The sequence below is a fragment of the Lycium barbarum genome, chromosome 11, assembly GCF_019175385.1.
Source record: "Lycium barbarum isolate Lr01 chromosome 11, ASM1917538v2, whole genome shotgun sequence".
Classification (NCBI taxonomy): domain Eukaryota; kingdom Viridiplantae; phylum Streptophyta; class Magnoliopsida; order Solanales; family Solanaceae; genus Lycium; species Lycium barbarum.
This window is the reverse complement of record NC_083347.1, coordinates 421,916-448,863: the sequence shown is the minus strand read 5'-3', so window position 1 is coordinate 448,863 and position 26,948 is coordinate 421,916. Positions and strand designations below refer to the sequence as shown.

The following is a 26,948-nucleotide window of genomic DNA, read 5'->3' as shown; positions in this document are numbered from 1 at the left end:
TAATTTGCAGAAATACAATAAATGAGAAATTTAATATGAACTAGTAGTAATCTATCCTTCTGTTTGATCTGGATTAAGCATTACCAGGATATTTCAATTGTCAGCAACGTTACCTTGTCAGTTGGATTTTTAAATATAGATTAAGTGATATAGATTGTGAATTGAGTGAGCAGTAGCTTAATTACTTTTTGTTTTCTTTGACATTACTGAATTAGACTCACAAACTTGTGGAAACAGTCAAATAACTCTTAATTTTTCTTCTCTTTATTAGGTTGAACACCAGGAAGGTGTAGCAAATTTTGATGCAATTCTTGCCAACTCCGATGTATTTATGGTGGCAAGAGGTGATCTGGGAATGAAAATTCGAATTGAAAAGATATTTTTGGCTCAAAAGGGTAATGATTTACAAGTGCAACATCTAAGGGAAACCTGCTGTTAGTTAGCTAGGTCTTTGTTGCCAATTTTCTGGTTATAGTTGGTTGTCGACTAATGTATTCATTGGGTTACGTTCAATTGGTGAATTATTTTATAGGCGGAATAGCCCGGAAGGCCTCTGTGCTTGTCCAGTTTTGTCATGCCGGTGTTCGTACTCCTTGTTATACCCCATCTTAACCGGTTTAAATTAAGGTACAACATATTGGAGATTCCTAAATTAATTAACTAACTTAAAGAGTCGCCACCTAATTAATTAGAGGTGAATTAGGACACCTATCAATTACATAATATTATCTCCGTTTAAAGTCTACTAAACCTGATTCAAGGTAAGGGTTCAATTAATCTAAAGGGAAGGTGTCAAGCACACTTTAAGATCTGCATTAAAACGGTTAACCAACCGGACTTAAATTAATGAAAACTAAGTGTGAGCACTTTTATAATATTGATACTAGATATATTCATTGGAATCTTACCAGTGTAAATATATAAGTAACAAAAAAAAAAATACAAAGTAAAATAGCTAACATATATAGGTTAGGTATTAGTATAAGGACAATTAAGGATAGTGCCTAATGTAAGAAAAATCTCAACGTAGAAAGCTTCAAAGTTAGAACTACTAACCCAAATTTGAGTCTTTAAAAATATTTGACCACAAGAGAAACCAACTTGACTTAAAAGAAGTTGAATAAAGCAAGCAGAAAAATTATTCCTCTGCCAAATTCTGGAAAAGAGGCATTTTAGAATTTTCTTAAAAATAAATTTGACTAAAAATAAGTCATTGTTTGGACAAAAAGTTTGTTTATCAACTAAAAAGACTTATGAGATTTAGTTACCGATTTAAACTCTTAATTAGACATGGATCCTAAACACTAAATAGCCAAAAGGTGTTCTAAATTAAGACACACACCAAGTACTAACTTATCCCAAGCAAACGTGAGAGTAGGGATGGGGAATATTTCCACTATTTTTGGTATCTTTTACATAGCTAAGCCAAAAGGAAATAATGGTTCCAAGAAAGTGAGTCCAAGTTCATGCTCGGGAAGAGTCTTGCATTAAGACTCTATGTTTGCTTTCACGGGATCAGACTTTTAAATGTATCCAATACATCATCACAAATTTCCATTCGAGCTTTGATAGTTTGCTTTGCACATTGCAGTTAGGGAATAAAAGCAGTTGAACAAAATCAAAAACAGTTTGTTCTTCAAGTTTTTGTGAACAATGAGGCTATCCCCGAGACAAAAGACTTGTCACCCAAAAAAAGGAACCAAAAGTAAAAAATAAACATTAGACTATTAATTCTGAAAACGGGCATCGACTCTCTTATTTCTCGGTCTTCATCATCATCATCCAAGCATAGATATCCTCCTTTTCAAATTTTGGCGTGTTCCAGTCATACAAGTCTAGTGGAACTCCCCTAGGCTTGTATGCCAATTTTATTTTCCACCTGTCAACCAATGCTTGAGTTGTGGACATCTTTATCTCTGGAAACAATTCTTTCTTGGTCATCGTTTCTCCAGTGTATCCATCCTGTCCTCCACGTGGTGCATCCAGGATCTATCTTCTCTTATTTTGTCCATGATATCTTCTTTCATTACTTCCCTATTTTCCTTCTGCTCTAATTCGTCTTTATCTTTTTTACGATCAAATTGTGCTTTATCGGCCTGCACAATAAATCAGTTCAGTCTTTTTATAGAGCAAAATTCAGATATGGTACAAAGCATATGCTAATGTTGATACATGGTCTTTTAGTTGGCAATCTATGTTCTAAACAGATCTCACCTTTCTTTAAATTTGTAGCAATTCAAAGTAGTAGGTAACCATTTTCCAATAATGTGCATACTTCATGAACTGTAAGATTTTATTATTATAGTAATACTATTATTTTATTATTAATAAGAGTAATGATAATAGTACTACCAATATAATTAATAGTAGTAAAATAGTAATAATCATAATAAGGTAAAAATACATTATTAATGACTAGTAAGCGTAAAGAAATTAATTGGAGAAAAAAAGGGATAAAATTGGGTGTCAACCCTTCTCAAAGTGTTGACCAAGCTTATGTGGCGTTTAATTTGCCGAGTCGGATAGAATGCATGGTTACACACGTTTAAAAGCAAGTGAGTACAAAAAATTTAATTTAAAAAATATTTAAATTAAAAATAAAAGATAATAATTAAAAAGAAAATCCCCTCCCCACCTCCTTTCTCTCTTTTCTTCAATTTCCCTCCCCCAACCTCCCTCTTCTCTTCTTCTTCTTCTCCTCCTTCTTCTTCTTCTTCTTCTTCTTCTTCTTCTTCTTCTTCTTCTTTCCCCACCCCATTCGATCCCCACCCATCCCTGACCCCCTTTCTTCTTCTTCAGTTTCTCTCACCCAGCCGACCCGACCCCATCCATCCCTCCTCCTCTCTTCTTCTTCTTCTTCTTCTTCTTCTTCTTCTTCTTCTTCTTCTTCTTCTTCTTCACTTTCCCTCCCCCACCAGGCTCTAACCCATTCCTCTGTTCTTTTTCTTTTTCTTCAGATCTGGCCCACTTAGATCTTGAAGTAGGTAAGGAAAACAATTTTTTTTTTAATATATATATTTTAATTTGTTCATTCATGGAGGTGAAGGAACCATGGAGAGACAAAAATGGAGAAAATAGAGTGTTTGTGTCTTTGAAGATCAGTTTTTTGTGGGGGCTTTACAGCCGGTGAGGTGACGGAGATGTGGTGGTCTTGGATTTTTTGTTGGCAGAGCTATCACTAGAAAAAATGGTTAATTTTTCTAGCCACTTTTTAACTTTTTTTTTTTTTCATATGAAATTAAATTTTGAAAAGAAAATAGATGATAAAAATGTTTTTTGGCAAATGAATATAAAAATGACATGGCCAATGATGTGAATATGATGTGGCATTACTTTTTCTGATGTTTCATCCATGTCAGAGCAAGTGAGGAACACCTAGTGACAGATGGGTTTAAAATGCTCATTTTTTAAGGGTTTTTAGTTGGCAAACTCATGAGTACGAATACCGGCATGACAAAAGTGAACAAGTACAGGAGTCTCCCAGACTATTGCGCCTTATTTTATACTTAATAATATGAAATAACAATACATGGGCTAAATATCAAAAGGCAAAATCACCCTTTATCTTTTCCTCAAATCCACTAGTAACACCCTTCCAATTCTATTAAATTCAAAAAATAATAACCACCCCTAAATACTTTAATTGAATCAGTTTAAATAAAAAAAATAGATCTGATTCACAGTAATCACAAATCATCAAAAAGGAAAGCTAAAATTGGAAGTGGTCTTACTATAACGATGAAAAGATCGACAATGAAACGAGTCCGAGAAGCTTTCTTTATTGCTTTTGTTTCATCCAGTGTTTTAAAAGGCAGGGGCGTAAGGTGAGACATTTCACATTTGCCTCGGCGAGGCATAAACCTCGAGGCACGGGGCGTAAGCCCCATGGGTATTTATTTTCAGTATTTCATAAAACATTATAATTACAATAAATATTTTTTAATTAGGTAAAATTACATAAAAATAAAAGAAAACTACAAATAAATGATATATAATAACACTAGTATTTATATTAGTGAGGATTAATTCAAGTCAATAAGATATTAACCATGTGGTTTAAAGACATTACCTAGGATGTTATTGTAAAAACTTTATTTAATAATATGAAGATTTGAGTAGTTTAGTTTAAAGCTTTAAAATGTTGCTCTTAAAATGTAGATAGTGTTTTTTCTTTCTTTTGTTATATATATTTTGTCTTCGTTTTACAATCTTCAATATTATCTAAGAGAAACTTAAACCATAAAATTCATCGGTAAAAACTTTTGGGGCTTCAAAAGTTTGAAGGTCTAAAACAAATTTTGGGGCTTCAAGCACCTTAAGTTTTGCATTAGGATTCACCATGTTCATCCAATCAACACCCTTTTGTGAATGATGTAATAATAGATCCAAACCTTGGATCAGTTGCAGCCATTTTTTCAATTTCTTTAGCAATTAGTTTTGTTACCGTTTTATAGGTGTATTTCGACACATCATTAACCAACTTCATTTTGATTTGTTGATTTGTTTAAGAAGAGGAATGGGTTTATATGGGTTAGGGTTGGGTAGAGTATTCAATTTTTTGATTTGATGTAGAAGAGGGAAATGGGTTTATATTTTGTAATAGGTTAGGGTTGGGTCAATATTTATGTAGTTCACCACTAAATGAGTGAATTTCCTAAAAGATCACCTATATTTTGAGAATTGCTACTGCTATCACTTTTGTTTCTTTTAAGACTAAAATATCACCCAATTAAACTTAAAATTTCTTTGACACATCCCTACTTCACGAGCATTTTGCATATAAAATGTATTCAAATTTAATTTTAATAGTCTTCATTCTTTTTTACTCTAGTATACACATCATAGAATTACGTTAGGTACCATATGAATAGGAATATCTCGGACTATCCAATATTCAATAAAAGGACAATTTTTGGGACTATCCATCTCGAGAAAAAGTAAAGTCCCTCGCATACACATATTGTAAATTTAATTTTATTTAGAAAAAGTAAAGTCCCTGGTATACACATCTCGAGAAAAAGAGGCATTTACCTATTACAGAGATGGTGCGATGTGGTTCTTTTTTTATTTATTTCATATTTATTCATTTCTCTCAGTCTTACGAGGAGAAAAACACGTGATTCGAGTTTTAATACTCCCATCATATGAAAGGGATCGGATTTGAACGAATCTCTCGATAATCTGTAAAAAAAATCTTTATCTATTTTTCGAAAATTAGAAGAAAAGAACAAAATTAATAAAGTTTATTATCATACATATCTTTCTCATGTAGGAGATGAATGAGTCCATTTATTTAGTTCTACAGTTCTACATTCTTTGCACTTATTATACATACTCAGTTAGATTTAGATATATAGATACTTAGATCTATACTAAGAATTTCAAATTCTATTAATAACAAAAATTATCTAATTAGAATTCAAATTCTTAATTTATTGTAATTATTACGAGATATCTTTATTTGTATAATAACATAATAACAGATACAAATAGTAAATCGAGGTACCCCTTCTATGATAAATTTGAACCTTCCATCTATTTTTGTGCCGTTAGTAGGCCTAGTCTTTCCGGCAATTGTAATGACTTCTTTATTTCTTAATGTTCGAAAAAACAAGATTGTTTAGATCCACGGAGACCCAATCTCATCCTTTTTTTTTAAAACGTGAACTTGTATCATAACACGGATATCTATTTATTGAAATATAGTCTAACATGTGATTTTCACCGAACATAAAGGAAAAAACTCTTATGCCTGCAGAAACATGATATATGGATATATCAATTCTAGCAATTTTCAAATAAATCAGGATCGCTGGATGGCTGAAATGTAGTTGGTGAATCTATATGTATAGTGGGATCATATTAAATAAAGAGTATGTTATTATTTTAGATTTAACCAATTTGATGAATTACTCCTGAACGTTGACATCAAACTACTTATGAGTCGGGCCGGAGAAACTTTAGGTCGCATATTTATTTTCTCGAGATGTGTATACCAGGAACTATTCACTGGTTACGGAGGGACAATTTTAATTTTGTAAGCTGGTCCAGTCTATTACTCTTTCCTTGTGCCTATTTTACTGTAGGGGGTTGGTTCACAGGTACAACCTTTGTAACTTCATGTTATTATATTATCTTTATTTATATAATAACATAATAATAGATACAAATAGAATTCAAATTCTTAATTTAATTATAATTATTACAAGATATCTTTATTTATATAATTACTCGATTTGAGGGGCGATCCATTTTTGGCTATACATACATTTTCACAAATAAACTGCCCAAGACTAATTATTTTAGATGTCTCTTCACAATAATTGTGATGGAGAAAATACCAATTCAAATTGAATGGATTTAAAATAATGTTACAACATGGATCGGGATTAAAAATTTCCCATTTTCATCCATTAAATAATATTTAAATTTAATCACTTGATTTAAAGAATCATTTAATTTGTCAAGTTGCAAATTTTAGTTACTAAGATCTGATTATAAGTTATTAAATGGTAAGATGAATAAAAATTCTCAATTGGAAGGCATGTTCCTAAAGGGCCCAATGAATTCCTAATTGGAATTAGGGTATTTTTTTAATTGATTCTTTTATCACACTGTGATATTTTACATCCTTGAATGACCCCATTCGAGAACAATTGGCTGCTGACAAAATTATCAACGACTGACATTCCTTATTTCTATTCAACAACGTATGAATAGTTCCTTGAGGTTGGTTAAGAGATTGTTGAATTTTTGCCTTGGAATGAGAATAAATGGAAGAAAAGGGGTTGATATTGGTACAATCTAATCCATTATCAGAGAGCAATCCTGACCCTGACGGATCATTCCTTTTTTCAATATATGAAATAGGGGATTTCACTAAGTTAATTCTTAGGAATGTCGAATCAAACCATTTGTCCTTATTTCAACAAAAGAAGCACGGGCTTCCTCACAAGAATAACTTTTTTTGTCTTGATTCCAATTCAACGCTAAACAAGTCCGAACTAATTGAATACTTGTGTCAGAAATTCCTCGAATCGGTTTGCCATTTCCATAAAGGATATAATTGACAATTCAAAGTTGCACATTATCCCTTTCCTGCAATGGATCCAGTGGAAAAAGGGTTGCTAAATTTATACCGTCCGTTATTTCATATGTGACAACAGGTCGAACTAAAAAAAAAAACTTTTCTTACTAGGTGTAATCCGTTGGACATAGATCCAATTTTTCACTTTTTTGGATTCCTTGGAATTTCTTTTTCCTGTTCCTGGTGGTATCAAAAAGTCAATATGTCTAGATATCTTATCTGTCTCGCCAGGAAAATGGATATCTCCAGAAAAGATTTTAAGTTCAATTTATTTTTTTTCTCTCCACCCAGACCAACCCACCGACTCGGCTTCTTAGATTTAAGGTGATTTGTGTATCTACCCCAACGATACTATTGTTGCGTACCATTATGGAAGAAGATCCGGGCAAGATATGTACCTCTTCAGGAATGAAGAAAATTGATCTACTGTCATTTGGTACTTTGGCCGAAATTCCTTGACTCCTCGATACTCAATCGAATCCTCTTTTTTGATGACTGAATGTGTTTCTATAGTCCCATATTTAATAATTCCTGAACTCTTTCTTCTGTATCGAGGATCATCGAAATAAGCAAGAATACTATTTCGACGAAAAATACCATTTACGGGGATTTCAATCGAGATACCTGAACAGGGCATTAGTTCATTCTCGAGTTCTTGAATTGAGTGTAGTGGAATGATGAATTTATTTCTTCGCTTTTTTGACAATAAATCATAATTCTCGTGGAGAATAGGCGAATATACGAGATTATACTGACCAGTACATATGATTCGATTAAGGTCTCAATAATCAGGAATCCTATCTTCTTTTTTACCAGAAAAACCCGAACTAAATAATTTCTGCCTCGCTTGATCATTGGTTATTGAGAGGTTAGAAGTATATCTTCGCTTGCCAGAAAGAGAATGCGCATTCATTTGATCCTGATCCTTGTGGATCGAAAGGTAGACTAGACTGGACCTGCACGACCCTCCTAATAATATCCATAAATGACTTGTTTTTGGTAATAGATGAACATTACCATATGTAAATTCGGGTGCATGATAAACATTGGTATTCCAGTGCATTTCTCCGTTTGATTCAGAATAAATATGTTTTCGAACCTTCTCTTTAAAATTCAAAGTGGATATTCCTGCGTGAATCTCAGAAATTACTTGTTTTAATTCTACATATTGATCGTTTTGGACTAAAAGCAAACTTTTGGGTGGAATATTCACATTATGTAGAATATATTCATGCTTAATAGTTACATACAAGTCTATAAAACATAGAAAGGCGGGATTCCCATGACGTGTACGAGTCGGATAAACCAAATCCTCATTGAATTTTATTTTCCATTAGATGGGGCTCGCACATGTTCTGCAGTAACCCCTGTGAATACTCCTCCGGTATGAAAAGTTCTTAATGTTAATTGAGTACTCGGTTCTCCAATTGATTAACCTGCAATAATACCTACAACTTCCCCCAATTCAACCAGGTCGCCATGAGTAGGACTCCGACCATAACATAATCGACAAATCCAAGATGTACTCCTACAAGTAAAGGGAGTTCAAATAGAGATTGGTTGTGCCTGAAAGGTTATGAATCGATTTACAAGTCCAATGCCAATGTCTTGATTTCAGGTGGCAATACATTGCGTACCCTATGTATAAATCATCTGCTAATACACGACCAATTAATGTTTGCCTATAAATCCTTTCCGGCATCATCCCATTCCGAGGACTCACAGAAATACCCCGGGCGGTGCCACAATTTGTTCGACGTACAATAATGTGTCGAACTACTTCAACAAGTCTACGAGTGAGATATCCAGCGTCTGATGCTCGTACACCAGTAGCCACAACTCTTTTACGGGCTCCGTAGGAAGAAATGATGTATTCTGTTAAAGAGAATCCTTCGCGCAAATTGCTTTGAATAGGTAAATCAATCATTTATCCTTCAGGATCCGACATTAATCCTCTCATACCTACTAATTGATGTACATGAGATGCATTTTCTCTAGCTCCCGAGAAAGACATTATATGAACTGGATTAACAGGGCCAGTCATCCTAAAATTAGAATTCATTTCTTGTTGCAAATATTCACTTGTAGCATACCATATTTCAATGGATTGACATAATTTTTCTATCGCGTGTACATTCCCATAATGATGGTGTTTTTCTAAAATCAAACTAATACCCTACCCCGTTCATCTGGAAATCTTGGTTCAAACTCTTCGCTATTGGGTAAAAGATGCCTCTTCTTTACATTTATTACGATTCTTTCTCCACGAATATTGAAATTTGAATAGTCTTATTACTTCAAAGAAGCCTGGTTACTCTTTTAAAAAAAAAAATTCTTCTTCTTCTTATATAATTCTAATGTATATGAATGCGAATCCACTTTCGTCTTTCTACAGAACCAATCTTCTCATTTACGATCAACATCTTTTGGAGCCCTTCTTGAATGAATCTATTTTTATGGAAAAATAGCACATCTTATAGAAGTCTTTGCTAAGGATTTTCAGGTTACCTTATGGTTATTCAAGGTCCTTTTATGCATTATGTTAGGTATCAAGGAAAATCAATTCTGGCTTCAAAAGGGACGTTTCTTTTGATGAATAAATGGAAATTTAACCTTAACAATTTTTGGCAATGTCATTTTTCTCTGTGTTTTCACACAGGAAGGATCCATATAAACCAATTATCCAACCATTCTCACGACTTTATGGGCTATCTTTCAAGTGTGCGACTAAATTCTCCAATGGTACGTAGATCAATAATGCAATTAAGAAGTTAGATACCCTTGTTCCAATTATTCCTTTGATTGGATCATTAGCTAAAGAAAACTTTTGTACTGTATTAGGGCATCCCATTAGTAAACCGGTTTGGTCCGATTTATCAGATTATGATATTATTGACCGATTTGGGCATATATGTAGAAATCTTTTTCATTATTATAGTGGATCTTCCAAAAAAAAAAAGACTTTGTATCGAATAAAGTATATACTTCGACTTTCTTATGCTAGAACTTTAGCTCAAAAACACAAAAGTATTGTACACACTTTTTTGAAAAGATCGGGCCCAGAATTATTGGAAGAATTCTTAATGTCGGAAGAACAAGTTCTTTTTTTGATCTTCCCGTGAGGTTCTTCTAGTTTGTGGGGAGTATATAGAAGTCGGATTTGGTATTTGGATATTTTTTGTATCAATGATCTGACGAATTATCAATGATTCATTCTTAGATTTTCTAAATGATGAAGAGATCAAAAAATTTCACTATTCTGAAATGTTGATTGTAATAGTAACAAGGGGTAAATCAACTGAGTATTCAACTTTTTAAAGTCTTTCTAATTTCTATCAGAAATGAACTAATGTATACATAGGGAAAACCGTGTGCAATGAAAAGTGCAAGCATGGCTTGGGGAGGGATCTTTACTTGTTTATTTAATTTAAGATTAACATTAATTTTATTTAACAAGGAACTTATCTACTCCATCTGACTAGTTCCGGGTTCGAATACCAGGCAACCCACTATCATATCGAAATTTTAATTCTCTGTAGAGAAGTTTGTATTTTTCCAATCAACTTCATTAAAAATTTGAATAGATCCACATACGCCTTGGTTGACACGAGTATATAAGTCATGTTATACTGTTGAATAATAATCCTTCCATTTTTTTTAATTTGTAGATAACTCGTGTGCTTGGGAGTCCCTGATGATTAAATAAACCAAGATTTTACCATGACTGCAGTTTTAGAGAGATGCGAAAACGAAAGCCTATGGGGTCGCTTTTGTAACAAGATAACTAGCACTAAAAACCGTCTTTACATTGAAAGGTTTGGTGTTTTGATGATCCCCACCTTATTGACGACAACTTCTGTATTTATTATTGCCTTCATTGCTGCTCCTCCAGTAGACATTGATGGTATTCGTGAACCTGTTTCAGGATCTCTACTTTACGGAAACAATATTATTTCCAGTGCCATTATTCCTACTTCTACAGCTATAGGTTTACATTTTTACCCAATCTGCGAAGCGGCATATGTTGATGAATGGTTATACAACGGTGGTCCTTATGAACTAATTGTTCTACACTTCTTACTTAGCGTAGCTTGTTACATGGGTCGTGAGTGGGAGCTTAGTTTCTGTCTGGGTATGTGACCTTGGATTGCTGTTGCATATTCAGCTCCTGTTGCAGCTGCTACCACAGTTTTCTTGATCTACCCAATCGGTCAAGGAAGTTTTTTCTGATGGTATGCCTCTAGGAATCTCTGGTACTTTCAATTTCATGATTGTATTCCAGGATGAGCACAACATCCTTATGCACCCATTTCACATGTTAGGCATAGTTGGTGTATTCGACGGCTCCCTATTCAGTGCTATGCATGATTCCTTAGTAACCTCTAGTTTGATCAGAGAAACCACAGAAAATGAATCTGCTAATGAAGGTTACAAATTCGGTCAAGAGGAAGAAACTTACAATACTGTAGCCGCTCATGGTTATTTTGGCCGACTGATCTTCTAATATGCTAGTTTCAACAACTCTCGTTCGTTACACTTCTTCCTAGCAGCTTGGCCTGTTGTAGGTATCTGGTTTACTGCTTTAGGTTTCAGCACTATGGCTTTCAACCTAAATGGTTTCAATTTCAACCAATATGTAGTTGACAGTTAAGGTCGTGTAATTAACACTTGGGCTAATATCATTAACTGTGCTAACCTTGGTATGGAAGTTATGCATGAACGTAATGCTTATAACTTCCCTCTAGACCTAGTTTCTATCGAAGCTCCATCTACAAATGGATAAGATCCCAGTCTAGTCTATAGGAGGTTTTGAAAAGAAAGGAGCAATAATCATTTTCTTGTTCTATCAAGAAGGTGCTATTGCTCCTTTCTTTTTTTCTTTTTATATTATTAATTTACTAGTATTTTACTTATATAGACTTTTTGGTTTACATTATAGAAAAAGAAGGAGAGGGTATTTGCCTGTGTTTATTCATGATTGAGTAGTCTATTTTGATTTTGTATTTATTTTAAATTGTAGAAATATAACTTGTTCTTCTTGTTGCTAATGTTACTATATCTTTTTTATTTCATTTCTAAAAAAAATCTAATTTTGATTTCATATTCTTATCTTTGAAATAAGAAAGAAGAGATGTTTTCGAATTTTAATCTTTTGTTTTCGAATTTAAATAATGTAAAGATGGAATGTAAGTACGCGAGGGGGCAGATGTAGCCAAGTGGTTCAAAGCAATGAATTATGAATCCACCATGCGCGGGTTCAATTCCCGTCGAAAATTATCTTTGATCTTAGTCCAATAGAATCTACCAGGTATTATAGAATTATGTTAGGTACCATATGAATAAGCCTGGAGAAACTTTCTACTTATGAGTTGGGGCAATTCCCTCATTTAGATAGTGTAATTCTATGATATCAATTTAGAAAAACGGATGTAGTGATCAAGCTAGCATGTTAGGAATATCTGGGACTATCCAATATTAAATAAAAGGACAATTTTTGTAAAGCTATCATATTTTTCATTCGCGATTTATTGGTAAATCGATTTTGATTCTCTATTAACCAATAATGTGAAACTATTAACATGGTTAAAACAAAATTTTTGAAGTCTAGACGCAGCATGGTATTCTTTTTACCACTCTATTAATATAGAGGTGGTTTCAAAATGAATATTTTGTCGATATAGGATACTCATATTGATAAAATGATTTGAACCGCTTATTGTAAATTGTAAAAAGGGGGATTTTACCCCCTTTATCTAATGCTGAATCGACGACCTATTTTAAGTAAGAAGAGCTTTTGGATTTGAAAAAAAAAAGAAACAACTTCGCTGACAATTACATATTTTTGATTTTGTCAGAAGAGTCTTCTGAATATTTTGATCTTACATTCGTTTCAATATCTTTTTGGAATATGAACAAAGAAGAAAAGATAAGCTCATTACATTCATACAAAAAATATGAGAATTTACCTTAAGTAATTAAGTAATTGAGTGTGAGAGCCAAATGAATTGAAAGATTCATGTTTGGTTCCGGAAGGGATTATGGAATTTTGGAAAGGAATGGAAAAATAATCTACTTTCATTAAGTGACTTATTAGATAATCGAAAACAGAGAATCTTGAATACTATTAGAAATTCAGAAGAACTACGTGAAGGGGCTATTGAACAACTCGAAAAAGCTCGTTCTCGCTTACGGAAATTAGAAACCGAAGCCGAGCAGTTTCGAGTGAATGGATACGTCGAGATAGAACAAGAAAAATTGAATTTGATTAATTCAACTTATAAGACTTTGGAACAATTAGAAAATTACAAAAACGAAACGATTCAGTATGAACAGCAAAGCGCGATTAATCAAGTCCAACAACGGGTTTTCCAACAAGCCTTACGAGGAGCTCTAGGAACTCTGAATAGTTGTTTGAACAACGAGTTATATTTACGTACCATTAGTGCCAATATTGGCATGTTGGGAACAATGAAAGAAATAACTAATTAGTATTTCTACTATAGGTATTATTTTTTCTTTCAAAAATAATAAAAAAAAGAATCATGGTAACCATTCGAGCTGACAAAATTAGTAATACTATCCATGAACGTATTGAACAATATAATAGAGAAGTAAAGATTGTAAATACCGGTACCGTACTTCAAGTAGGCGATGGCATTGCCCGTATTCACGGTCTTGATGAAGTAATGGCGGGTGAATTAGAACACCCTTGTTCGGAAATAATCGACTGAAAAAGAGTGGTCTATAGGATAGTCATATTATAGTCTTTTCCAATGAAATAAAGTTACGTAGTGTCTATTTATCTTTGATATAAGGGGTATTTCCTTGGGTTTGCCTTTGTATCGTGTTTATACCGTTGTATTGAACGATCCCGATCGGTTGCTTTCTGTTCATATAATGCATACAACTCTGGTTGCTGGTTGGCCCGGTTCGATGGCTCTATATGAATTAGAGGTTTTTGATCCTTCTGGTCCTGTTCTTGATCCAATGTGGAGATAGGGTATGTTTGTTATACCCTTCATGACTTGTTTAGGAATAACCAATTCATGGGGCGGTTGGAGTATCACAGGGGGGACTGTAACGAATCTGGGTATTTGGAGTTACGAAGGTGTAGCAGGAGCACATATTGTGTTTTCTGGCTTATGATTTTTGGTAGCTATCTGGCATTGGGTGTATTGGGATCTAGGAATATTTTGTGATGAACGTACAGGAAAACCCTTTTTGGATTTTCCAAAGATCTTTGGAATTCTTTTATTTCTCTCAGGGGTGGCTTGCTTTGATTTTGGTGCATTTCATGTAATAGGCTTGGATGGTCTCGGAATATGGGTGTCCGATCCTTATGGACTAAGGGAAAAGTACAACCTATAAATCCAGCGTGGGGCGTGGAAGGTTTTGATCCTTTTGTTCCAGGAGGAATAGCCTCTCATCATATTACAGTAGGAACCTTGGGCATATTAGCGGGCCTATTCCATCTTAGCGTCCGCCTGCCACAACGTCTAGACAAAGGATTGCGTATGGAAAATATTGAAACCGTCCTTTCCAGTAGTATCGCTGCTGTCTTTTTTGCAGCTTTTGTTGTTGCCAGAACTATCTGGTATGGTTCGGCAACTACCCTGATTGAATTATTTGGGCCCACTCGTTATCAATGGGATCAGGGGTACTTCCAGCAAAAAATATATCGAAGAGTTAGTGCTGGGCTAGCAGAAAAAATCAAAGTTTCTCAGAAGCCTGGCCTAAAATTCCTGAAAAAATAGTTTTTTATGATTACATCAGCAATAATCCGGCAAAAGGAGGATTATTCAGAGCAGGTTCAATAGATAACGGGGATGGGATAGCGGTTGGATGGTTAGGACACCCTATCTTTAGAGATAAAAAAGGGAGTGAACTTTTTGTACGTCGTATGCCTACCTTTTTTAAAACATTTTCGGTCATTTTGGTAGACGGTGATGGAATTGTTAGAGCCGATGTTCCTTTTGAAAGGGCAGAATCGAAGTATAGTGTTGAACAAACAGGTGTAACTGTTGAGTTCTACGGCAGTGAACTCAATGGCGTCAGTTATAGTGATCCTGCTAATGTGAAAAAATATGCTAGACGTGCTCAATTGGGTGAAATTTTTGAATTAAAATGTGCTACTTTGAAATCCAATGGCGTTTTTCGTAGCAGTCCAAGGGGTTGGTTTACTTTTGGGCATGCTTCGGTTGCGTTGCTCTTCTTCTTCGGACATATTTGGCATGGTGCTAGAACCTTGTTCAGAGATGTTTTTGCTGGTATTGACCCATATTTAGATGCTCAAGTCGAATTTGGAGCATTCCAAAAACTTGGACATCCAACTACAAAAAGATAGGCAGCCTAATACAACATTGCTTTGGTATCTTTCTTTCGCCCTTATTTTCTTTCTTTTACTTTTATTGACATAGGGTACTAGAGAAATCTTTATTTGAATCAACTTAGTTTTTACTCTTGTCCGTTCTTTATCATGAAGATGATAAAAAAATAAGAAGAAGAAGAAACAAACAGGTATGAAAGCTATGATTGTAAACCACGATCGAATCTATGGAAACATTGGTTTATACATTCCTCTTAGTCTTGACTCTAGGGGAATTTTTTTTCGCTATCTTTTTTCAAGAACCGCCTAAAGTTCCAACTAAAAATAACTAAAAGGTGAAATAATTTTTCATTATCTCAGTTGAAGTACTGAGCCTCCTGATATCGGGAGGCTCAGTACTCCAACTAGTCTCCATGTTCCTCGAATGGATCTCTTAGTTGTTGAGAAGGTTGCCCAAAAGCGGTATATAAGGCATACCCAGTAAAACTTACAAGTAAACCAGATATAAAGATGGCGACTAGGGTTGCTGTTTCCATTCTTATCATATTTATATAATTTCAAGACCCAATGGATCTATGATAGGATCGTTTATTTTCAACGGAATGGTATACAAAGTCAACAGATCTCAATGAATGCAATAGGATTTATGGCTACACAAACTGTTAAGAACAATTCTAGATCTGGTCCAAGACGAACTGTGGTAGGAGATTTATTAAAACCATTGAATTCGGAATATGGTAAAGTAGCTCCCGGGTGGGGAACTACTCCTTTAATGGGTGTCGCAATGGCCTTATTTGCAGTATTTCTATCTATTATTTTGGAGATTTATAATTCTTCCATTTTATTGGATGGAATTTCAATGAATTAGGTCTATAAGAACCCCAAAGTCCTTGCTTTTGAGTCTAAAATGAATCATTTAGAGCTCCTATTTCTAGTCCATTCTATTTTTTTTGGTAGTTCGATCATGGAATTTCTTTGTTTATGTATTTTCGGAGTATGAGTGTGTGACTAGTTATAATTGATCCTATTGATAGTACAGAGAATGGGTCTGTCATCTTGATAGAGATGGTTCTACTTCGTCAGATATTTATTCGAATATTTGGAACACGAAATAGATTAAGAAATATTTGAACTATTATTCATACTTAATATTCAGACCTCGTGTCCGTGCTCCAAAAAATTTTCAAACAAAGAATTCTAATTTCTAAATCAAAAGATTCTTTTCTTTCAACCCCTATTTATACTTTGACCAAAAGCAAAAACTTTCTTTGAATTTTTAGTCATTCTATTTATTCAAGGAATAAGTGATGATCCGAGGATTCTTACTCAGGGAATCCTTGATTTGATTTAGGTTAGGTTTTTTTATTGAATCATCGTTGTTCTAGTATGAATCTGAGGTTTTAATCAATTCATAGGGTCTTAACAAGAGAATTCCTATCAATAATAAAGAAAACAAATAATAAAAGCTATATTCCACAAAAATAAATTCTAAAAATAAATAGGGAAAAAGAGAATTCAAGAGGCCCATAAGTATCAAAATAAAGATAAAGACGGCTACGCTAACTTGATATTTTGGTATTATCGCCAGAAAGAAGAGCTTTCGGATTTCTAAAGAAGATGGGATCAGAACTTAATAAATTTAAAACTCTCTATTCCATATCTGTTGCAACTAGTATTTGGGTGTTTTTGCTTGAGCTGTACGAGATGAAAGTCTCATATACGGTTCTCAGAGGGGGAGTTCCGCCTATCTCAATAAAGTACATGATTGGTTCGAAGAACGTCTCGAGATAATCAGTTTAAGATAATTATAGATAAATCTTAATAATAATCATTAAGTACTAATGTGAAAAAGAAGATTGATTGGGTGATTATTTTTATCATGCTTCTTGAAGATTAACTTAAACTCTTAGGGGTCGTTTGGTTGGGAACAAGTTATTCCAGGGTTAGTTATTCTACCCTCTCACAGGGATAAGAATATCACTATAATCCCAGGGAAATTAATCCTGTGATTAGTTATATCATGATTTTTTTCCAACCAAACATGAAATAAATTCATCTTAAATTAGTCCCGAGATTAGATACCCCATATCCCTCATACCAAACGAGCCCTTAGATTATGTCATTGTTGGGTCACTACTTCCCCAAAATTATGTACTTTACACGTTAAGAAGTTAAAAGTCAGTTTTATTCAACAAACCAATTAACTCAAGTTACTAATACTAGTTATATAGACTACTAATACTAAAAAAAGTTGATTTTTTCTCTCTAAATAAAAGTTTAAAGCTCAGTTCTTTTTGCCCACAAAATTAGTTAGTGTTGTTAAACATTATTGCTGAAGCAGGAGCCTAACAGCAAATGCTATGGTATCGCCGGAGTTTCATTGCTCGATAATCGACGTGTAAGATATTTTTTCTGTTTTGAAGCCCAAACCAAAAAGAGAGCTGCTTCCAAGGCCCAATTTTATGAATTTGGGCCCAAAAGTGCAAATGACCCTAATGTTCGTGGTCAACTAAGACTTGCAAGCCCATTATTACGTTACCAATATTGGACAAATTAAGTAAAGCCCAGTACAATTGACCATTGCTAGCCCATCCTAAGGCCGTTGGATAATATGTGGTTGAAGTTGGAAAAAAGAGTATTTGAAGCTTAAAAAATATAGAGTAATTGGAGTTGAATTTTGTGAGTGAAAATTATTGTTTTACGTGAAATACTCTTCAAATGAACATTTCAATTTCAAATTCTCTATTCAAGTTAAAGATAAAATGCAACGATAACATAACTATACCTCAGTTCCAAACAAGTTGAGGTTGGTTATATGAATCTTCATTGATCATGTTATTCTATTTAAACTGATCTCATGACAATTGTTATGCAAATACAAATAAAAAGTATTAGAAGTTCTCTATTTTTTAAATTGGTATAAATATCTTAAAAGGCTAAACCATCCTTAGAAAACCACATATGGCCAATGGTAAAAGTTCTAACATGTCTAAAATACACTATCAAGTTAAAGTTGAATTATTGGACCAAAATATAAAAAATTAAACGTTTATTTGCAGATAATATTTCAGAATGAACTTAAAATAATGAGATAAATTTTATGCCATACGAAAGAGTCCACCATGACCTTCAACCTGTAAAGTTGTTTCTGTTGAAAAAATAATCATTTCTTCATATTTTTCTCTTGAGATTATTAATGAGTGCCTATTAACAGGAGTGAAACTGCCAAGATGAGAACTTGTCTTTGTGAAGACTTTGCTTAATTTTCGTAATATCGTATTTCACCTTGTTCCAAAAACTACATTGTGAAAGATTAATCAATGGACAAACTTAAATGAAGGCGGCAATAATCCAAATATCTATTTTCTAACTTGAAATTTTCCACGTCCAATGGTTTCTTATGCAGATAGTAATATCTTTTTTTGTATTTTCCATTGCTCTTCATCTCTTATACGTGAATGGTCTAATAAAAGAAAATTAAGGATACCCAAGGGTTATGCCAAAGTACGGGAATGGAGTTTATCTGAATTTCCTTCGCCAAAATTAAAGTTTATCGTATATATAAGGTCAAAATTATTGCATATTTTACTATTATATATAAGAGCAAATGTGGGGACTTTTGTAGTCCTCACAATAATTTCTCAATTTTTTAAAAACTTTTTAATTAATTACTTTTAGGTCCTAATCTTATCTATTTAAGTCAATTTTTTTGTTTTTTGTTTTTAAGGTCTACTTTTCAAAAGCTATCGAACCTGGGGACTTTTGTAGTCCTCACAATAATTTCCAAATTTTTTTAAAACTTTTTAATTAATTACTTTTAGGTCCTAATCTTATTTATTTAAGTCAATTTTTTTGTTTTTTATTTTTAAGGTCTACTTTTGAAAAGCTATCGAACCTCCTACCTCATTTTTCATGTTCTTTGGTTTTCTGGTTGGTGCTCGATATCTGCATTTGAGCCCAATTAATCCAGATAATTCGCACTGTATCGCGCCTATTCGGAGGGAACGCTTCCTCCAAAGATTTTTTCCATATCCATGTTCGAACCCCTAATCCCTAATTAAGAGAGGAGCAGCTCCATCCGCTGCACAAGTTAAATTATGTATTTGTCTTAAAAGTTCATTAACTATGTATAGATTATTTATTTAGAACTAAATAACTTCAGAAAATTAGGATACATAAGTTATAAATGTCAAATTCTGGCTCCACATTTGATTTGAAGTGAATAATTTTATCAAATGGAAGTTAAAATATTAAAGGAGTGGAATGAAAATTTTGCTTTCATATAACTACCCACTTGTGGGACTACAATGGGTATATGGTTGTTGTTGTTGTTGTTGTTGTTGTTGTTGTACACTTGTACTAACACAAATTATATTTCTTTAGTTAAAATATCTACTTTTATATCTTGAGTTTGGGCCTGGGCCGAACCCCTAATTCCTAATTAAGAGAGGAGCAACTTCATCCGTTGCACAAGTTAAATTATGTATTTATCTTAAAAGTTCATTAACTATCTATAGATTATTTATTTAGAACTAAATAACTTCAGAAAATTAGGATACATAAGTTATAAATGTCAAATTCTGGCTCCACATTTGATTTGAAGTGAATAATTTCATCAAAATGGAAGTTAAAATATTAAAGGAGTGGAATGAAAATTTTGCTTTCATATAACTACCCATTTGTGGGACTACAATGGGTATATGGTTGTTGTTGTTGTTGTTGTACACTTGTACTAACACAAATTATATTTCTTTAGTTAAAATATCTATTTTTATATCTTGAGTTTGGGCCCGAGCTTAGCACGGGCCTCACATAACTAGTGTATATATATAGAAAGAGATGTTGAGTCCCATTAACTTCTTAGTGTGTTAATTATTTTTTCACATTTTAAATTCCGTTAGTGAAAATTTTGACTCCATCACTAGTTATGACGTAATTAGATATGTGGGGTGTGTTCCTACCTATTTCTATCAAATCAGAAGTGTCATATCATGGAGCACACGGGAGTTAGACATTGAAATATGCAAGTAAATAAAGTTAATCTAGACAGAAAATCAAGTTTGAATTTAGATGGGAAAAGAGCACATCCTAAAATCACATTTTCATACCAATATATTTGAAATACCTAAACATGTCAAATATCAATACTATAACACGTTATGTCAAGTTGCAGGTGACATATTGCTAGCAGAGGGACGGATCTAAAACTTGAACTTTATGAATTTTAGGATAACAACCTCAAGTATTAATATAATTGCTTAATTCGTATATTCAAGCCTATATCCGACCCTGATTGTTAGGTGTTTAGGAAGAAAATACAGCACAAGACATTTATTGAATTTGCGAGAAATAGGAGTCATAAAAGTTTGAAATAGAATCATGTTGCTTATTAGGTTATCAAGAAAAATTGTTGTTTTCATCCTATTTTTCAAGAGAACGTTTTCCAAAAATTTTGACCAACGGAACATAAAGAAACTGAAACATTTTTTGGAACATAATGAAAATTGTAAGATTCATTAACATTACAAAATATGAATAATTAACAAAATAGACATATTCGTTGCTACCGTAAAATGATACAACAGAGACCCCCAAAAGAAAAAGAAAGTAAAGTATGTTCCTCTTCCTAATTCTGACCTTTGATGCAAGGAAAATAGGGCAGTATGGTGATCTTACAATCCATTCATTCAGCAGAATCATGTATCCAAAGACGTAAATCTACACTCCGCAACCAAAGAGAACTGTACAGCCTGCAGCATGGCCACCAGTCTTCGGACACGGGGAACCAATCAAAATAGCACTATAGACAAACGCTGCCTGAACTGGATCTCACTTGGCCAGAGAATATACCAGTTTCTGGTGCTCAATCATTTCATATAGAATGTACATTGTTTCTGTGCTCACAGCATAAGGAACTATCTACATGATCCAGAGCTTCAATTAGTGACTAGAGCAATAGAGCCTTTCACACATGATGGCATGCTGAATGAAACAAAGCTACCATCATTTCTGAATTCTGAGCCCAATAGACTTTCAGCTCTCTTCATATGATGAAACAATAAAGAATGCTATGGCCCAATTCATGCAATTGCATTATATATCATTTTCACCCTACTTAACAGCTCGCACACCAATAGTTTTGACACGGAATCTATACTGAGGCTGAGAATCATCCTCGTCGTCATCCTCATCATCGTCATCTTCACTAGACTCATCTTCAACCCTATCCCATCTAGAATAGTCAAGCCGTGAATGTCCTTTTGGCTGTGGGATTGCTTCCCAGCTAGACGACTGTTGTTCAGACGATTCAATTTTCTGAACATCACTGACTTCAGTTGTCAGTTCGAGATTTCCAGGCTCAGCTTCTCCTGTGGTTGCTTCAGCGACATCCCTGTCATCTTTTCTTACATCACCTTCATCGGTCTTTTTATTACTACATTGTTCTTCCCAATCTTCCTTTAAATCATCATATTCATCCTCATCTTCTTCAAGTTCTGTTTCAACTTCAGGTATTGGAGCAAGTGACTTTCCTTGAACAAAAGAAGAAACATCTCCAAATTACCATCTACAAAATGGGACAGATAGACAAGGAAAACAATCTTGTTCACCTTGACTACTTATAGCCTAGAACGAAGAATCATGAAACCACTACTCTATATAAGCACCTAAATTGGACTCTATGGTGACTCAATTACGAAGAGGTAGTTAAACCAGAATATAATGAGAGCCGATTTATTTGATTGACCAATTTATGCCCCAAAGTCCATCCTAATTTGGTAGTCGTTGATTTCCCCAAGAATTAGCAAAGATATGATGAATTCTTTAAACAAGTATATGGAAAGATAAGAATTGATTGCTGAAAAAAATACACATGAAAGTTTTACCCCCTCAAGCAGCACCAGTACTGTAAGTAGAAAGAAACACAGGCCAATGACTAGTTAAACCATAGACGGAACCGCAATGGGTATAGGGGAGCTGGTGAAAAAATCAAACAAATATAAGAAAAAGGCAGAATGACTACCAATTGTGTCTTCAGACGGGCATGAAGGTTTTGATACATTTCTGAGGATGGATTCAACTCAATCAGCCTGTTGACATCGAAAAGTGCTGAATGGTACTCCTTGAGGGTAACTAAGGTTTGAGCACGCAACATAAGCGCGCCTGTGTGTTTTTGATCAAGTTCAAGAACCAATGTACATTCATCTGCTGCCTGCAGAATGAGGTAAACCCAACAGTAAGCACAAAGCAAGCACTGAATAGAGAAATCCACCCTTTTCCTTCTATTTTATCTTTCTTATAACAATGCCAATAGGAAAATACAGTACAACAGCAACAAAAACTATGGCTACTAACTTCAACTTTTCGATAAAATATGCATAGAAAAAGGGCCGTAAATATCTGGTAAGAGCCATGTTCAACTAGCGCTATGCACGGATCGGATTCGAGAATTATCGGTTTTATATTTCGGATTTCGCAAAATGTAGTCCGAATGTGATCCAAATAAGCTCGGATCGGATTGGATTGGATTTTTTATGTTCGATTTCGCATTAATCGGTTTGGATAATTTCGATTTTCGGGCCTATAAGTTGAGTTGCTTCTTCTTCTTCTTACAGAAATGAACATTCAAATAAAGTATTCATATGAAATTGCCTTAATAGTTCCTCATTGCTATCACAACCATCTAAATAAAGTATTCATGCAAGCAATGAAACCATTACCAAGGAAATGCAAAAGAAGCATTAATAAGGTCCTATGAATTAACAAGTCCAACATAGTAAATCCGCCATACAAAGAATATGTTGACAATGACAACAGACAACAACAACAACAACAGCCCAGTGAAATCCCACATCTTGGGGTCTGGGGAGGGTATAATGTACGCAGACCTTACTCCTACCAAGGTAGGATGGCTGTTTCCGAGAGACCCTCGGCTCAATAGAAGCATAAAAAGGGGGTCAGATAAGGTTAAAAGATTTAAAACGTAGTCATCTAAAAAGTAGTCATCTCGAAAATTAACAAATCCAAACATTTTTTTTTTATCAAGAACAAATCCAAACATATTAGACTTAGTAATTACTACTAATTAGTATTGAACATATGGTCTGATGTCTAATGTATAGGGTATATTTGACTTATTAGATTGGAACATATAGGTAATGTGTTAGTTTCTAATGGATAGCCGAGTAGGGCTAAATATAAGGTATAAGAAATTCGGATTTCCGGATATCCAAAAAATCCAAAGTTCCAAATTCGAAATCCAAAAGTTTTAAAAATTAAATAAAAAATCCAATCCGTAATCAGAAAATCCAAAATGTTCGGATTTTGGGTTCATCCAAACTATGCACACCCCTACGTTCAACGTTGTTGGAGTCCTGGCCATTATTAGGATTGTCATCATCAAACCCTTCCAGTTTAACGTTTTACTAAAAATGAGAGCAAGTGATCTCTTCTTCGTCTTCTACTCATTTATATCCTTACTACATCATCGATCAAGGGAAACCCTAAAATAAAAGGAAATTGTTCAAGCTAACTTGGATATATCTATTTACCAATAGGAAACACGACACGCTAGATTTTAGTAATTAATACACAAGGTGTTCAAAAGCTTTTGGCTGTATTCTGGTATCCCGAACACTATGCATAGATAAAAATCCACAGTTACCAATTATGTACGCAGCCCGGTCACTGGAAACAAATTACTAACATCCAAGACAATATTCAGTTCATGAACATCAAAGACCTTAAAGCTATTCATTCAAGCCCTCGTGAATAGCCAACCAACAAGAAAACCAAAGACCCAAAAAACAGATTTTTTTTTGATTTGGAACTTAAAGAAAATCCCTTTATTGCTTCATTTAAACAGTAAAACTTTGCTGAATTCAGTAAAAGATTAAATTTCATTTACTATCACCAATAAAGCAGCAATCAGTTCCATTCGAATTAGAAAGCACAAAGCATCAGATTCCAAGTTTTAAATTCGAATTCAACATGATGTCTATTGTAATTATGGATGAAGAAGTTAACCTTTTTGAAATCGTGAAGTTTGAGGAAACAAGCAGCACGATTGCTGTGGAGAGCGATCTTTTGGGACTTTGTTTTAGCCAAAGAAAGTGCATCCGTATAATAACCCAGTGCTTCTGAATATTTACCTTCCCGGTACATCTGGTGAGCTCTTTCGATCTTGTTAATCGTAGCTGGTGACGCCATCTTTGTACATAATACCCTAATTCGATGTATTGAATCCAATGATAGTAACTTCAATTTGAACCATCGATGGGGACAAATTGTGGTCAGCGGAGCGGTGATGCCAATGCGTGTCTGAGCTTACGGGTCCACCCTTTTTACTAGTGTAAAAACCATTTAATTCTCATTTGAGGGAAAAATGAGTCATATGACAAAATAGGAGTATAATGCTTGAATATGCAATATGGTGTTCCTAAATGGAAAAATTAATAACTTTACTTGTACCCCTAAATCCTGCGGTTTACTTCAAACCAATGAATATATGATTTATCTTATAGTACTATAATTTTATCACTTAATCACTTACCAATTGATATGTAACATGATTTCAGTTTATTACTTAAATATGATTAAAAAAATTCATAATCGATTTTTGTTGCCGAGTCGAGGGAGCTTGGTCAGTAGCAGATTCTAAAAGAGTTTTTCTTCGAACGACCAGTCTTGCTTAAGAGAGTTCGGAGTCAGGAAAGCTTCGATCCTTTATGAAATAAAATGGCAATGAGAGTTTATTTCGTTTCTCGTCACAAAAACCTTTTTACGCGATATAGGTGACATTTTATCTCGAACTATGGAAACTAGCCTTAACCGGCATGGGAAGCAAACTATCTATCAAGGAGATAAACAAGAAGGAAGAGGATGACATAGAATCGTCTATCAATTTGATTTTATGTAAATACCGAATATGAGTCACTATTTTTATCACTACTAAACAATCAATTTAACTTTTTAGAACTTTACGAAAAATCACACGTGTTATTTTTCATAGTGTAGCCTTCAAAAAACTCAATAAATAAATAAAGTATGCAGTAAGTAACTTTGTGAATAATTCTTGGGCCTCTTCCCATTTTCTCAACAAATTAAAAGAAAACAGAAAAAAATATTTTAAAAAATTATTTCCAAACGGAAAGAATCCAGATCCAGCTAGGAACCGTAGATCTGGAAAATACAGTCATCACATTTGACAAAAATGCACAATAATGGACCGTTACATCATTTCAAATTCTAAAGGACCGTTAAAAAGGGTGCTCCTCTCTACTTTCCCCCCGCTCTCCCAATTCATTCCAAAATCAACAGTCGATGGCGGATCAGAATACCAACACTTCAATAATGGAATCCAAACCTTTACACCCACTTCACCAAATCGCAGAAACCCCAACTCACAAATTGCTTCTCAAACAATGGCTTAAAGAAGAAGAACTCATCCTCAACAGAATCGCCAACAAAGAAACTCAAATCGATTCGGTTCGCAATGAAATCACTCAGCTCTACTGTATCTTCTTTCTGTTCCATTCCATTTCACTTATGCTTTTATTCAGTGCTTCATCGAAATGGGCTTCGAAAACTGGGCTTTGTCACCGTTCTTGGATCCCGTCTTTGTGTTCACTTCTATGTTCTATGGGTATCATTTGGGCTGTTAGGTACAAGACCGACACCGAGAGTCATTTAGAGAAATTGCTGGAAAGAGAGAAAGAGGATGGGAAATTATTGGCCAAGTGTGTTGAGGAGTTGAAGAAAAAAGGGGTGGAATTTGATTTGTTGAAGGAAGTTGATGCTCTTAGAAGGGCTAAGAGTTTGAGGGTTGAAGCTAAGGTTGTTAAAAAATGGTCTGCTAGAGACTTTGTGTCTCTGTTTTTCTTTTCTGTTTCTTGTTTGGTACTGGCTTTAACCAGGACTATATTGTGTGGTTGAAATTTACAAGGTTTAAACTACTGTAGAAGTGGTGGAAGATTGGATATGTCTTCTCTTTAATGATCTACAAACTGAAAAGCTTGAAGCTTTTTGCCTCTGTAATCATGTAGTGGGCTAGTTGTAGTAGAAAATTGATTGTGTGGGGGAGGTGAAGGGAAGTTTGCAGAATATACTGTTCTGCTTTTGGTTATTTGGGTATTCTTTTTTGTATTTTTGCAGTTAACAGAATCTTATTTGGTAACGAATTCTTAACATTTTCAGCTCCTCTTTTTGCTTTATTGCTTGATCTATTCTGCTAATTTGTAGTTGTTGCACGGAGCCCAGAATTTGAAGCTTATAGATTCTAAATAATGAACTTTTTAAGTTACTGTGTTTTAAATGAGTAGTAATAATATGTATGTAATCAATGAATATTTAAGACATTTACTTACCTAAAGATATTGGGTTCGGCCAAACGCGTAGCCAATACTCTAGTTCCACGCCTAGTTTCCGGTTATGGAGCACTGCAAATGTAGATTCTTTAGAATGCCCCTGCAGTGCAACTCCGTTCACCCACATTTTGTTTTAGTTTTAAGATTTTCTGCTAGAAGTGACTATGCTCTT

At 34.2% G+C, this 26,948-nt stretch overlaps 2 protein-coding genes and 3 pseudogenes across 2 annotated transcripts; 3 read left to right on the top strand and 2 right to left on the bottom strand.

The window, feature by feature from the left end:
• Positions 1 to 1,937: 1,937 nt before the first annotated feature.
• Positions 1,938 to 9,938, bottom strand: LOC132617386 (DNA-directed RNA polymerase subunit beta''-like; annotated as a pseudogene).
• An 869-nt stretch (positions 9,939 to 10,807) lies between these two features.
• Positions 10,808 to 11,974, top strand: LOC132617861 (photosystem II protein D1-like; annotated as a pseudogene).
• A 1,995-nt stretch (positions 11,975 to 13,969) lies between these two features.
• Positions 13,970 to 15,464, top strand: LOC132617862 (photosystem II CP47 reaction center protein-like; annotated as a pseudogene).
• A 5,416-nt stretch (positions 15,465 to 20,880) lies between these two features.
• On the bottom strand, positions 20,881 to 24,791 carry LOC132617957 (uncharacterized). The gene is made up of 3 exons (XM_060333020.1): positions 24,438 to 24,791; positions 22,435 to 22,623; positions 20,881 to 21,938 (listed from the first exon to the last, which is right to left on the bottom strand). The coding sequence occupies exons 1-3, from the start codon at positions 24,618 to 24,620 to the stop codon at positions 21,525 to 21,527; spliced, it is 786 nt and encodes a 261-aa protein (XP_060189003.1). The 5' UTR covers positions 24,621 to 24,791; the 3' UTR covers positions 20,881 to 21,524.
• Positions 24,792 to 25,626: 835 nt separating this feature from the next.
• Positions 25,627 to 26,599, top strand: LOC132617468 (uncharacterized). Its single transcript, XM_060332467.1, has one exon. The coding sequence runs from the start codon at positions 25,734 to 25,736 to the stop codon at positions 26,343 to 26,345; it is 612 nt and encodes a 203-aa protein (XP_060188450.1). The 5' UTR covers positions 25,627 to 25,733; the 3' UTR covers positions 26,346 to 26,599.
• Positions 26,600 to 26,948: the final 349 nt, after the last annotated feature.